Genomic DNA, 12,149 nt, shown 5'->3' on the forward strand with positions numbered 1-12,149 from the left:
CTGTGATTCACTATTAATTAACTTTTGTAAATAAGGCAGCCATCTTTTAAAAATTCCTGAATATGCTTCATGTCGAGAGAAAAAACAGAATTTAGCTCTTAGATAGCCTTTAATGCAGCATATGTAACGATAATGGTAACAAAAACAACTTGGACTTAACTGTCCTAATGCCTGATGTGACACGTTGTTAAAAATTCAACTGAAATAATCGACACTTTTGTTATTTGAATATTTTTAGTTTTTGCTGAAACTAAACATTTTTCTACAAAATAGGAACAAAGAACTTGTAAAGTTCTTTAAACCAATGTGTCATTTGGAAAAGTGAGATTTGATGTGCTCCTTCAGAGCAGGTATGGTGGGAATCTCTCTGTGACACACGTGGCAGCGGAGATGCAGCTTCAACAGCTCACTGGTGCCTTCTTTAACCGTCACCCTCCCGTCTGTTTCAAGCATCCGGATGACGTCTGTAGGAAGAAAAACCCAGATGTGTGTTTTGGTTCGTCTTTCAAGACTGTTGAGCTACCAAAAACTCAATATTTGTTCTCACCGTGAGACGGCATGAAGTAGTCGGTTGTAAAAGAGTTCCAGTGTTTTTTGTTCTTCAAACAGGGAGAGTCGAAGTCCTGGCTGATCACATGGAGGTGAATGTGACTGAAACAGATTGTAGAATATTGATTTAAAGAGCAAGTCACCCCCTACCAGAGTTTTAAGCTTGGTTTATGCTTGATGCATTTACTTTCCGCTTGGTGATGCGGCTCGCGGATGGAACGCGCGTCACAACTCGCAGCGTTTATGGTTCATGCGGCTTGTCTCTGCGGTGAGCCAATATTCTCCCAAACTGTAGGGGGCAGCATGGAGCTCTACAGCATGCATCCAACACTACACCATAGTAGAAGTAGAAAGTACTGTTGTTTACAACATGGCATTCCAGCATTTTTTAACCGCGTCCTCGTCTTTTCCGACAGTGCGAGCTATTTCTCTCCAAGAATTATTAACAACGTGTTGATCACGGTGATCTCTGAGAGCTGAATCATACAAATGTCTGGATTAGGGTTGTCACGGTAACCGGTATAGCTGTAAACGGTAAAAAAAGTTGACAATAAAAATAACAGTCCAGTTTTTAAAAAACTAAATTATCTCGGTGGGTTTACCGTGGCCGCGGTTTAGGCGCGGTGACCCTTACCAGCCACCGTCGCTTCTGCTGAAGTTCCCGCGCACACGCACTTTTTAGTTTGCAACCAAAACTTTGAAGCTGAAATAACGGCCGAAGGAGGAGACGGCAGCGCCCAGGACATCCATCAGCCCTCAAAGAAGACTAAATCGGAAGTATGGGCATATTTTGGATTTCTGAAAAACGCTGAGGGACAGTTAATAGAAGACTGCTATCCCGTTTGCAGAAGGTGCAGGAAACAAGTGTCTGCAGAAGGCACTTTGAATCTAATGGCACATCTGTGTGACGATCACTCACGTCTCTACAGCCAGTGCAAGGTAAGTTAGCATTAGCATTTTAGCTTAAATGCATGACGTGAGGACTTTTGGTTGAGGGAGAATGCAACGAGTCACTATATGCTGCAGCCGCAGCGTCCTCTGCCAGCATTTAAACCGTGTCACGGACACCCTGTTGCTGGATGAAGCATCTTATTTGTTGATGATGAAGAGAAATATACAATTAGTTCCTTGTCATTGATTTGTTTACTTATTCAATGCCATTTATACTTGAACATTTGGATTTGATTACATAGTGTAGTAGTTATTTTAGTAATTTGTTTAAAGTGGCTATTTATTTTAAATACATATTTCTTAAGGTTGACTTGTACAGTGCTCAAGTCAAGTGTGGACTGGAGTTTTAGATTTTCATTTTGATAAAGAAGAAAACAAGTATATGAGAAAACAAGTGGTGTTTCTTTGATTTGTTTACATATTGTTTATGTTTCGAATGTTTGGATTTGTATCATTTAAACCTGCACTGACTACTGTAACATGTTCCAGAAAAATAAGCTATTTGTTCCTTTACTTGTGAAAAGTTGCACTTTTGCTAAGGCTTTGTGTTATTTTAGGTTTAATAAACACTGTTAAACCTTTTCTAAACTATTTCAGTGTGTGTAGAACAGGACTATCAATGCTTTCTGAACATATGCAACACCGTTTAAAAAACACCGCGATAATACCGAAAACCGTGATAATTTTGGTCACAATAACCGTGACGTTAAATTTTCATACCGTGACAACCCTAGTCTGGATTTACGAACCTCTGCCATACTAGTTCTTGCCAGTCCGCCATGTTTTTCCGCGTCCGACCGTCCGCGTGGTTAAAAGATTTCCTAGGGAAATTTTGGGCCGTGCGGCGGCGCGGTGGAGGGGCGTGGTTGTTAAAATGACGCAATTTCGCCGCACGGAGCCGTGCGAATCTCGCGGACGCGTCAAGCATAAACCAACCTTTACTCCACTCCCACTTCCTGTTTGACAAAACAAGAAGTGGGGTCAAAACCAAGAAGGCCCTGCCTCCTCTAGTCGAGCATTTCACACGTGGAACGACTAGTAAGTCTTGCTGTGATGACCTAAGTGCACGAGATGGGCTGTATCGAGTGAGTAACTCGGACAGATAGCTTGGAGCACAGCCCTGCAGAGACTTAAAAACAAAAACAAGTATCTTGAACCTGACTTTAAAGGAAACTGGAAGCCATTTCAGATGAGCCGATACAGGCGTGATGTGTTCCTGCATTCGGGTGCCGGTCAGGAATCTAGCAGCATTTTGTGCCAGCTGAAGCTGAGCAAGTGCAGCCTTACTAACGCCTGAGTGGAGGGAGTTGCAGTAGTCTAGAGAAGAAGTAATAAAGCATGGACTACAGTCTCCAAGTGAGCCTGCGACACTAGCGGGTTCAGCCTGCATAGGCAGCAAAGATGGAAAAAGCAAGAGCGGACCATCCAACTTCACACCCAGATCAGTGACAAGCTCCTTCTTAAAGGGGCCGGCGAAGAGAGGTCAACTTCCTGCCTAGAGGCATAACTCGCACCTGGGCTTAAAACAATTACCTGTTTTGCCCCCAATAAAGCTTAAGAAGCTGGAAGCCATCTATGGAACTGGGAGGCTTAGGCGAACATATTTATAGACCCCTTGAATGTTACATCCGGGTAAATGGGCACATGCACACAACGCTGGGGGCCAAAAATACCACCTCTAGCCGCTATCCGGATCTGTATCGCCGTGATTTCAGCTAATAAAATAAAACCTAGGGATTTAGATTTTGCTACTTTAAATCATCTAACACATCTTTGTGCAGATGATAAAAATATATACATCCTAAAGTGAACGTTGGTGAGCGCAAAGCTTCCAGATTTGAAACAGCTAATGAGAAGTGGGGACGACAGTCCTCAGAACTGGCCGCCTGGACTTTACACGGCTGAAACAACGAAGGTGTAACCGGATCTCTTCTGCTTTGTGCAGGTTAGTGTTAAAAGACCTTCTTTGGAGATTACCAGAATCAGCCATGATATGGATGTCTAACTCTTCATGGCCGTTGTCTTTAGCGCATTTCGTCAGCTGAAAACCTGTAAAATTTTACATTACTGTCCTGTTGTGCAGCCTACAGAGCTGCATGTGTTAACCGTGCTGAAATTTTACTTCGCCACAATTTTGATGAATTTATCGACAACGCACAGATGTTATGAACGGTGGTCGATGGGTCTTCTTGCCCTCCGGCGGCGTGTGACATCGCGTGTCAAGGCGTCTATAATAACTCCTTAAATAATTTATGGTCAAAATGTGTCTCGAATAGCTAATTATTCTGGCAAGCTTTATGTGATGAAATGTGCTAAAACCAAAAGCTTTGGTGTTTGAAAATGACTTAACAGCTAAGAAACACGTGCAAAACACGTCATCTCCCTTTAAAGTGACTCGGTGTAACCTTTATTTTAAAGCAACAGATAATGAAATTAACATGATTTTTGTGAGGTACCTCTAATAAAGCAAGACCTCAAAAAAAGAGTGGTGTCTCTTTGAATGAAATAAATAATAAAGTGAGGGGTTCCCGTGCGGTTTCGGTTTACCTCATGCTCGGGATGGCGTGGTACCCCATTCTGAAGCGTACCGAACCCGAATCTGGGCATTGTTGAACCATACGATCAGCGACCTGCTGCATGTGTTTCAGCAGGTCACAGTGCTCTTCACGCAACGCCTTCAAACTGGGAATCGACTGCCATGGAAGGACTAGCCAGTGGTAGCGGGCTTTGGGGTATTTGTCTGTAATGACAACTACTCGGTCATCCTTGTAAACCTGGAAAATTGAGACAAAGTTATGCGAGTTTAAGAATGTTTAAAGAGCAAGTCACCCCCAAATCAACGTTTTTTTGCTGATAAACTATATAAATGTGTGTCTAATTGTGCTGCAGACATGTGTGGTCAATAATTTGGTACTTCAGTGCATTTTAGTTAAAATTTAAATATTCTGCCTAAAACTGTCAGTGTTGCACCGTCGTCGGGTAAAAACTCTGCACTGCATTGGAATTTAAATCTGCCGTGGCTATTGGCTAAGAGGTATGCTATGATGTAAACTGGTACATTATGATGTCACAATGCCGTTGTGAGCCTGTGTGTGTGTATTTGTTAGCGGCTCCGCCCTCTCTGTCTGCTAGGCAACAGCATTTGTTGCATTTTTCAAACAGGAAGTGAGAGTTGATTAAGAATCTGGTAGGGGTGACTTGCTCTTTAAGAAAACGCAGTCGTCCATATTGCAGTACCTGTATACCTGCATACTGGGGTCTTGCATTGAAGTCTTCAGGCCTTGGCTCCAATGTCCAACACTTACCTACGGCAAATATCAGAAAACAACATTTATCTGCATGAAATAAAATGACCACCAACAATACAGGTGGTCCAAAAATGATCAAATAAACAATAAAACAAGAAAGAAACACATATCTCTCTTCTCACATTTGTTTTTGTAGCTTCTACAGGACTGCCTGACACGGCATCCTTTTCTGTGTGTATTGTTGCTTTCATAGTCAGAGTGCTTTTCTGTTTTTCTCCATCCTCTTCTGTAGGCTCTCTTGGTCTTCTGTCTCTCTTGTCGTTTCCAGTGAGATCTTCTTTGAACTGGACAGTGTATGGGTAAAGCTGATTGACAACGTGAAGATGCTGTCCAGGCTTCATTTTCACCTCGTTGCCCTTTCCCACCACCGCAGAGTCCACAGAGGTGGGGTTTAAACCCAGCTTTGGAGCCATTCATAGACAAGTTTAAATACAGATTATTACAGAGAGCAGACCTGCTAAACACACAGCAAGCATATTCAAAGAATACTGTCAAGACTGAGACTTTAACAACAAACATCATCATATAATTATTAATTGTGCTTCTGTTGCTGATAAATTAGTAATCCAAACTCTCTCACCTGTTTAACTTTCACATAACCTTTGTTGCATTCAGCTTTCAGCTCAACTGGTTGGGAAGGATAATAGTTAAACAGGTTAAAGGATTTTTATTTTCACAAAGCTAATTAGTGACAAATTTAAATAAAAAATAAATAAAATTAAATTGGGGGAACAGGATGTCATTTTTAGATATTTGAGCACGCTGTTACTCAGATCTTTTGGTCTTCTTCAGTGCCATAACTTTAGTTACCAATTACAGCGTAAAAATTAGAATATATAATTCAAGAAAAATTAAGTGGCTAAATATGCAATGTATTTATATACACCTGGAAAATCCTAAAAGTAAATTGATGTTTTCACATTACAATATATGATCACGTACTCCTGCAATGAAAAGTTTTGTTTTGAAAAGGATAATTATAATTAAACTTGAAAGGTTGAGGAAAATTTATGAAATTGCATAAAGAAAAAGTTAAAATAAACCAGAAGTAGAATAGTTCAGGAATGGTCTGAGGACGCCTGCTGTGCTTCTGAAGCTGACCGTATTTGTTACGTTTTTATCATAATGGCCTCTGAATGTGATTTAGAAAGAAAACTATGTAAATGGTGCATTTTTACATGATGTGCTGTCTTTGAGTTGCTTTAATGGCAGAGCGCCAGCTGAATTATTTTAGTCCTTCAAAATAAAAGTCTAAAAATACGCAGGTCTTTTAAAAACCTAATTTGATTCTAATTATCCTTAGAAGGAAAGAAACTTGAACGAATTAAGTACAAAAACAATGTAAAAAAAAACTACTACACGCGTGTTACGCATTACAAATGAGGCGCAGCGACAATAGAGAAATTACCTTGTTGCCTGGAGCATTTTTTGTCTTTGATAGTCGTTTCTGGGCCTCGACCCAACACGACTGTCTGTAAATGCGGCAGCTGGATGGGTCTGTGAGTTCCTTTCTTACTGATAAGCCAGCAAATTGGCATTTTATCAGTCATTTAGCGTTCTCCGGCGGCGAGCAAATATGACGTAACCACCACATCTACCGGAAATGCGTCATCAAGATTACTATCACAAATGTTACTCAGCAAAAGAAAAGCGAATTTTACGTTTTTGTCAGAGCTTTATTTTTTAGAACATTTCGTAGCGTAATAACCATAGTTTTTTTTACTGTTCAAATGTGTTTTTCTAAATAAGAACGCCTTCAAAATGAACTTCTCTAAAGCCCGACTATCATCTAAGGGGGCAAAACATCCGGGATGAATGGAGAAAGTGACTGGAACAGCATGGAAAATTTAAAAAGAACGACAACAAATTAACCAAGACTATACATTTATTTCATCATTTCAGTTTAGACACAGCAGCCCTCTAAGTGTTATTTGTGTGGTTGTTATGTTTTTTTAGTTGTTTGTTTCCTTATCCTGTATTTTCCAGTGCTTAAATATATAAATTGCAACATGTCAACATGACATATTCCCCTTTTCTCCAATTAACACATAATCAGTTTTTATTTAAGCAGGTTGGACCAAACAATCTTTTCTATTTCTATTTCTCATCTAAGAACAGCACTGACATTTCTAGCAGAGGCAACCTCAGCAAGAAAACTGACATATTCATTACTATCATTCAAATCAGGAATCAGGTGCAGGCTAATGTTTTCAATTTAACGTTAATATTAAAAAGTCTGAACTTTTCGGTATTTGTTTTTTTTAGCATTAAATTAAACTCAGGATCCTACAACCGTTTTAATTTAGGATTTAGTACTTTAGTAGGATAAACTAGCCTACCGCGTTTATAAGGTAAATTGAGCAGCGCAAGAGATGTAAATTTTAAAGTAAACTGACTTTTTCCACTTCTGCAGAAAAAAATTGCAAAACAGTCCATTGCATTGCATCGCCATTCTTTCTGTGCGTGCGCTTGTTTTCTTCATCGGTTTTGGCTAAAGGGGGTGTTGCCACACGGTTTCGTCGCCAAAAAGTGACGTAACGGGGCGAAACGTTTGGACGCAGCACGGGACACGGGTGAAGATTCTAGAAGACAGTCGATGTGCGGTTTGGCCTTGAAAGGGTCTTAGTTGTCTTCATATAAGGTTGGAAATTAGCTATTTTCAAGTCATATTTTGTATATACCGGTCTCAGGTCAAATTTTTTGCTAACAAATAGAGGAAAACAACATTGATAGCGTTGGATTTTTAATGTGGTGTTGTACCGAGAAAAATACCCCTGTAATCAAGCCTCTTCTCGCGATGGTCATCTCTGCTTTATTCACCATTTTTAATAAATTGTGTTGAAGTCAAAGATGATTTAAAAAAAAAGGTAACTCGTGGTTTTATTTGCTTAAATTTTACAATTAGTTACCAAGACTTGATTTTAGCCACCAAATCAACACCGTTTTCTCCTATATACTGTACTGATGCGTGATAGATACATTTCTGTTACATCAAAACATTTGTTTATAATATTATTGTAAAGTGCTGATGAACAGAGCTATTTTCTTTTTCAGTTTTTAACGGGCTAGTGATGTGTCGGTTTTTCAACGGAAGCAACTGCTACCCGTAACGAAATGCGCATTATGACAGGGTAACTTTTTTCGCCACAACACCAGTTCCACTAGCTAAAGCAGCTACATGGGGCCTTATCGTTTCTTTTTTGTGTAAACTGGAAGCCATACGGTCATATAAACGTTTATGAAAATAAGACACTTAAATGTTTTCAGACAATAGACGAAGACAAATTATGTTTCTTCTGTTTGTTTTCTGTTAACTCCTACCTAAAAATACTGAGTGATATAAACACCTCGCGACGTAAACGGGAAACTTCTGCTCTCACTGGCTAATTAAAGTTAAATAGCAAAACTAAGATTTGTATTCTTATATTAACTTGAATAACGTGTTCTGGTAAGATTGTAAGTCTTTTGTCATTACTAATTATTATATTAATTCAAGTACAGGTTAAATAGTTAGTTAAATGCATTTGCATTAAAATAACATATTTCACAATCTTGCAAGAAAATCTAATTCTTTACACTATTAACTTACGTGCGTCTTCGTTAGGTATGTTTGTGAAGGTGTTAATGTAAGTTTTTTTGTAGTAAATGTCAAATTTATTACAACTGATTCTACTTTTAATTGAACAGAAACATCTGTCAAAGTCAAACATGGTTAAGGAAACAGGCTTTTACGACACACTTGGTGTGAAGCCAAATGCAACCCCAGACGAACTGAAAAAGGCCTACCGCAAGCTAGCCTTGAAATATCATCCAGACAAAAATCCTACTGAGGGAGAGAAGGTAAGTGTTTTGTTTTTGTTTCATCACAAACAATAACAAATGTGTTTAAGCTTTTTTTTTTCTCTCTGAAGTTCAAGCAGATATCACAGGCCTATGAGGTTTTATCAGATGCCAAGAAGAGAGATCTATATGACCGTGGAGGAGAAAAAGCAATAAAGGAAGGAGGAACTGGAGGTGGTGGCGGTGGTGGTAGCTTTGCATCCCCCATGGATATATTTGACTTATTTTTTGGTGGAGGTAGTCGGATGCACAGAGAGCGAAAAGGTTGGTAAAAAGCTGATTTTCACATAGGAACATAGACATTTTTGTGAGACAGTTTTGTTTTTCCTTCTGACATGCTACATGACTCGTATACATGAGTCATCATTTCTGCAAGGAGGCACAGTTGCTAGCTCTGTTGTTTTGCAGCAAGAAGGTCGCAGGTTCAAAATCTGGCTTGGGCCTTTCTGCGTGGAGTTTGCATGTTCTCCCCATGCATGTGTAGGTGTCCTCTGGGCACTCGAGTTTTCTCCCACAGGACAAAAACATCCATGTTAGGGTATTTAACTGTGTTGCTGTTAGGGCTGAGCCATATCATACCTTTCACAGTAATACCGGTACAATGTTGGGCAATGATAAGAAAATGAAATATCGCGATAAGATAGAATGGGTAAAACGCGCTTGCGCAGTGCCTTTGTTTTCATACGCACATGGCGGAAAAAGCATGGCAACGAGGGAGGAGAAGGGCTAAAGCGGCTTGTTGAATGAAACAGAAAAAAGGAATTTATAAATAAATATTTCTGCAAAGAGCTTGGTTAATAAAACAAGTTAAAAAAATTATAGCTGTGTAACTCGGCCTCCATTCATTCTGTCTAAAGTTTGTGCTGATCTGTAGCACTAAAGACAATCTACAAACTATTTCTCCCTTTACACAAAGTTGTTTTGCTTTTTAGTATTTATGTTGTTTTTCTGAATGAAATTAATTGTGTTGAGATTTGTGAAAGTGTTTCAGCACCTTGGGACCCCTTGATTTGGGGTGGGAAGGGGCTTTATACATAAAATGTTTGGCAGAGACAATGAGTCTTATGCTGATGTAATCTGCGATCACCTGGCAGAGCCCAGCAGAACGGTGGACAGACCGAGAACTGTTAATGTTATCTCCATCCCTGAAAACCTATGCAAGTCTTGAAAATGAGCAGAATTTTTTGACGTCTGACTGCTGTTTTGTTTTAATACAGGGAAGAACGTTGTTCATCAGATTTCTGTGACATTAGAGGATCTTTACAATGGAGCCACGAAAAAACTTTCTGTTCAGAAGAACTGCATTTGTGACAAATGTGAAGGTACGTCCTTAAAAGTAGATGTACAACAAAGTTGTAACTAAATGTGTGCTGCTTTCCACTCATCTGATGAGATTACTGATTTATGTGGAGTTGATACCAGTACCAAAGCTATTGATGCTTATGAGTAGAAATGTCCACTAGGGTTTAGTATTGCTGCTGTGTGCCTGACCCAGGTGAAGCAAGTTGTTTACAGCTTTGAAAACACAACTATCTGTCATTAAAGGTTCCATATCATGCTTTTTTAAACCTTTGAGAGCAAAGGTAGACAAAGTATAGGATAAAAAATTACCGTTGGCTCTATTGAGATGTCATATGTCTTCAATATGAGTTATTTATGTCGGCCTGAATTTATACCCAGAAATAAAATGTTTAGTTTCAGTGAAACTCCGCCCACACCTGCTCCGACAAAACATGCCTACAACTGCGCCTTAGGCAAGCTGGTAAGTGTATTGCTATGGTATTCCAGTGATAAAGGCATCAGCCTTCCATCTAAGTTTTGCAATATGTTGACGTGGGTTTGAATCCCGGTGATGCCGGCAGTAATTTATTTAGCCAGCTGAAGGAGATTTTGTGTTTTTATATTTTAATTTTATTGATTATTTTCTGCAAGATATTTTTTGTCTCTAAAGACTTTTGAAGTTGGTCATTTCCAAGCAGCACGTTAGTTGATTTGCTCTGCTCACCTCACATGAACTCACACTGGCTAAATAAACAAAGAAAGCAAAAAAAACATATTAGACCTTATATTTTAAACAGTTGACCAATAAAGGATTAAAAACGTCAGACTGGCAGGTGTAGCTAAAAAAGAAGAAAAAGGTTATTTTTGAGACCGTGATGTGAGCCTGTATGTCAGCTCAGCGCACTAACCACTAACCCCCAAGTCTGTCACATGACCTGAACTGGCCTGGGGAGGCAGGTTTCAGACCAGAGATTAGCTTCCAAGAGTGGAGCAGGAGGATGGAGTGACATACAACTTGTACATTAGGCCATTTCAGGAATTTCAACATAAAATAAAAAAAAATTTAGCTGAAACTGGAAAATGCACGAATGCAGCCAAAAACAGGTTTGGTGGTGTTTTTCATGAGGAAACAATAACACATACTAAAAACCTCCAAAAAGTGGATTTTTCATCACACGACGCTTTTAAAGTACATATTTGTGTGTTTGAGTGGACTAGCCTAGAGTTCTAGACCGATCATAGCAGAAGCAAAATGATTTTGCTTTGCCGGTCTGTCTAGCCACGCCCCACTGCAGACCAGACCAGTTTTGCCAATCACGGCGCTCTTATCGAGTTAGTGGGCGGGATGCTACTGCAACTGAGCGAAAAATCCAACGATGGCGGTTGCTCGTTTGAAGCGGCTTTGGCATCATCTTTGGACTATTTAAACACAGGCTTTTCTTTGTGTCAAGAGCAGATGGAGGTACTTAAGGCCTTCATTTAGAAAAATGATTTATTCACTTCTTCTTTTAAGTGCCACGTCCAGTAGCATGCAGAGACAGTTTGAAAGCGTAAATTCAGCCCCACGACTGAGCTCCGTCTATGGGTCGTGGCCAGACTATATATTTATTTATTAACTTATATTTTAGGAGGATGAAACCACTTGAGATGAAACATCTTGTTTACGAGTAGGTCCTCCTACTGGAGAGAAATAAAACACAAGAAGACAGAGGCAGTGAGTACACCATAGAACAAACAAACTCAATCCAAAAATAATTAACAAAAGACAACTGAGAAGATTAATGTATGGATAACTAAAGAAAACTGGACAAATAATAATAATAATAAATCCTGCTTTGGTGCAACAAAAGGAAAGTCAGACAATGGCTACAAAACAGTTATTACAAATCATTTTCACGTACTCATAGAGAGAGTTTTTAAAAAGGCAGAGGAAAAAGATCTTATATGAGCAGATAACTTATTCCAGTTAATATACAGGTGCTGGCCAGTAAATTAGAATATCATCAAAAGGTTGAAAATATTTCAGTAATTCCATTCAAAACGTGAAACTTGTACATTATATTCATGCAATGCACACAGACCAATGTATTTCCGATGTTTATTACGTTTAATTTTGATATTTATAGGTGACAACCAATGAAAACATCAAATCTGGTATCTCAGAAAATTAGAATATTCTAAAGGCCAATGAAAAAATGTTTGTTTCTCTAATGTTGGCCA

The 12,149-nt window shown here is 39.2% G+C and overlaps 2 protein-coding genes across 5 annotated transcripts in view; one reads left to right on the forward strand and one right to left on the reverse strand.

The window, feature by feature from the left end:
- Positions 1-90: 90 nt before the first annotated feature.
- Positions 91-7,301, reverse strand: aptx (aprataxin). Of its 3 annotated transcripts, none has more exons than XM_054744810.1 (7): positions 7,205-7,301; positions 5,389-5,435; positions 4,931-5,209; positions 4,746-4,805; positions 4,048-4,274; positions 548-651; positions 91-464 (listed from the first exon to the last, which is right to left on the reverse strand). In XM_054744810.1, the coding sequence occupies exons 1-7, from the start codon at positions 7,242-7,244 to the stop codon at positions 310-312; spliced, it is 912 nt and encodes a 303-aa protein (XP_054600785.1). In that variant the 5' UTR covers positions 7,245-7,301; the 3' UTR covers positions 91-309. The 3 variants fall into 3 exon arrangements, with proteins under 3 accessions (XP_054600785.1, XP_015799158.1, XP_015799160.1); XM_015943672.3 differs by lacking the exon at positions 7,205-7,301 and adding an exon at positions 6,217-7,142; XM_015943674.3 differs by lacking the exon at positions 7,205-7,301 and having other exon boundaries at positions 4,738-4,805; positions 4,931-5,265; positions 5,389-5,410.
- A 19-nt stretch (positions 7,302-7,320) lies between these two features.
- Positions 7,321-12,149, forward strand: part of dnaja1 (DnaJ heat shock protein family (Hsp40) member A1) — a 12,009-nt gene continuing 7,180 nt past the window's right edge. Inside the window, exons 1-4 of one of the 2 annotated variants that reach the window (XM_015943670.3) lie at positions 7,321-7,449; positions 8,496-8,648; positions 8,720-8,912; positions 9,866-9,970. In XM_015943670.3, coding sequence (XP_015799156.1) covers positions 8,517-8,648; positions 8,720-8,912; positions 9,866-9,970 — 430 coding nt within the window. In that variant the 5' untranslated portion in view covers positions 7,321-7,449; positions 8,496-8,516. Of the gene's footprint in view, positions 7,450-7,482; positions 7,676-8,495; positions 8,649-8,719; positions 8,913-9,865; positions 9,971-12,149 lie in introns of those variants that run through there. The other variant, XM_015943671.3, reaches the window with a different exon arrangement.

Source organism: Nothobranchius furzeri, chromosome 6, assembly GCF_043380555.1.
Source record: "Nothobranchius furzeri strain GRZ-AD chromosome 6, NfurGRZ-RIMD1, whole genome shotgun sequence".
Lineage (NCBI taxonomy): Eukaryota > Metazoa > Chordata > Actinopteri > Cyprinodontiformes > Nothobranchiidae > Nothobranchius > Nothobranchius furzeri.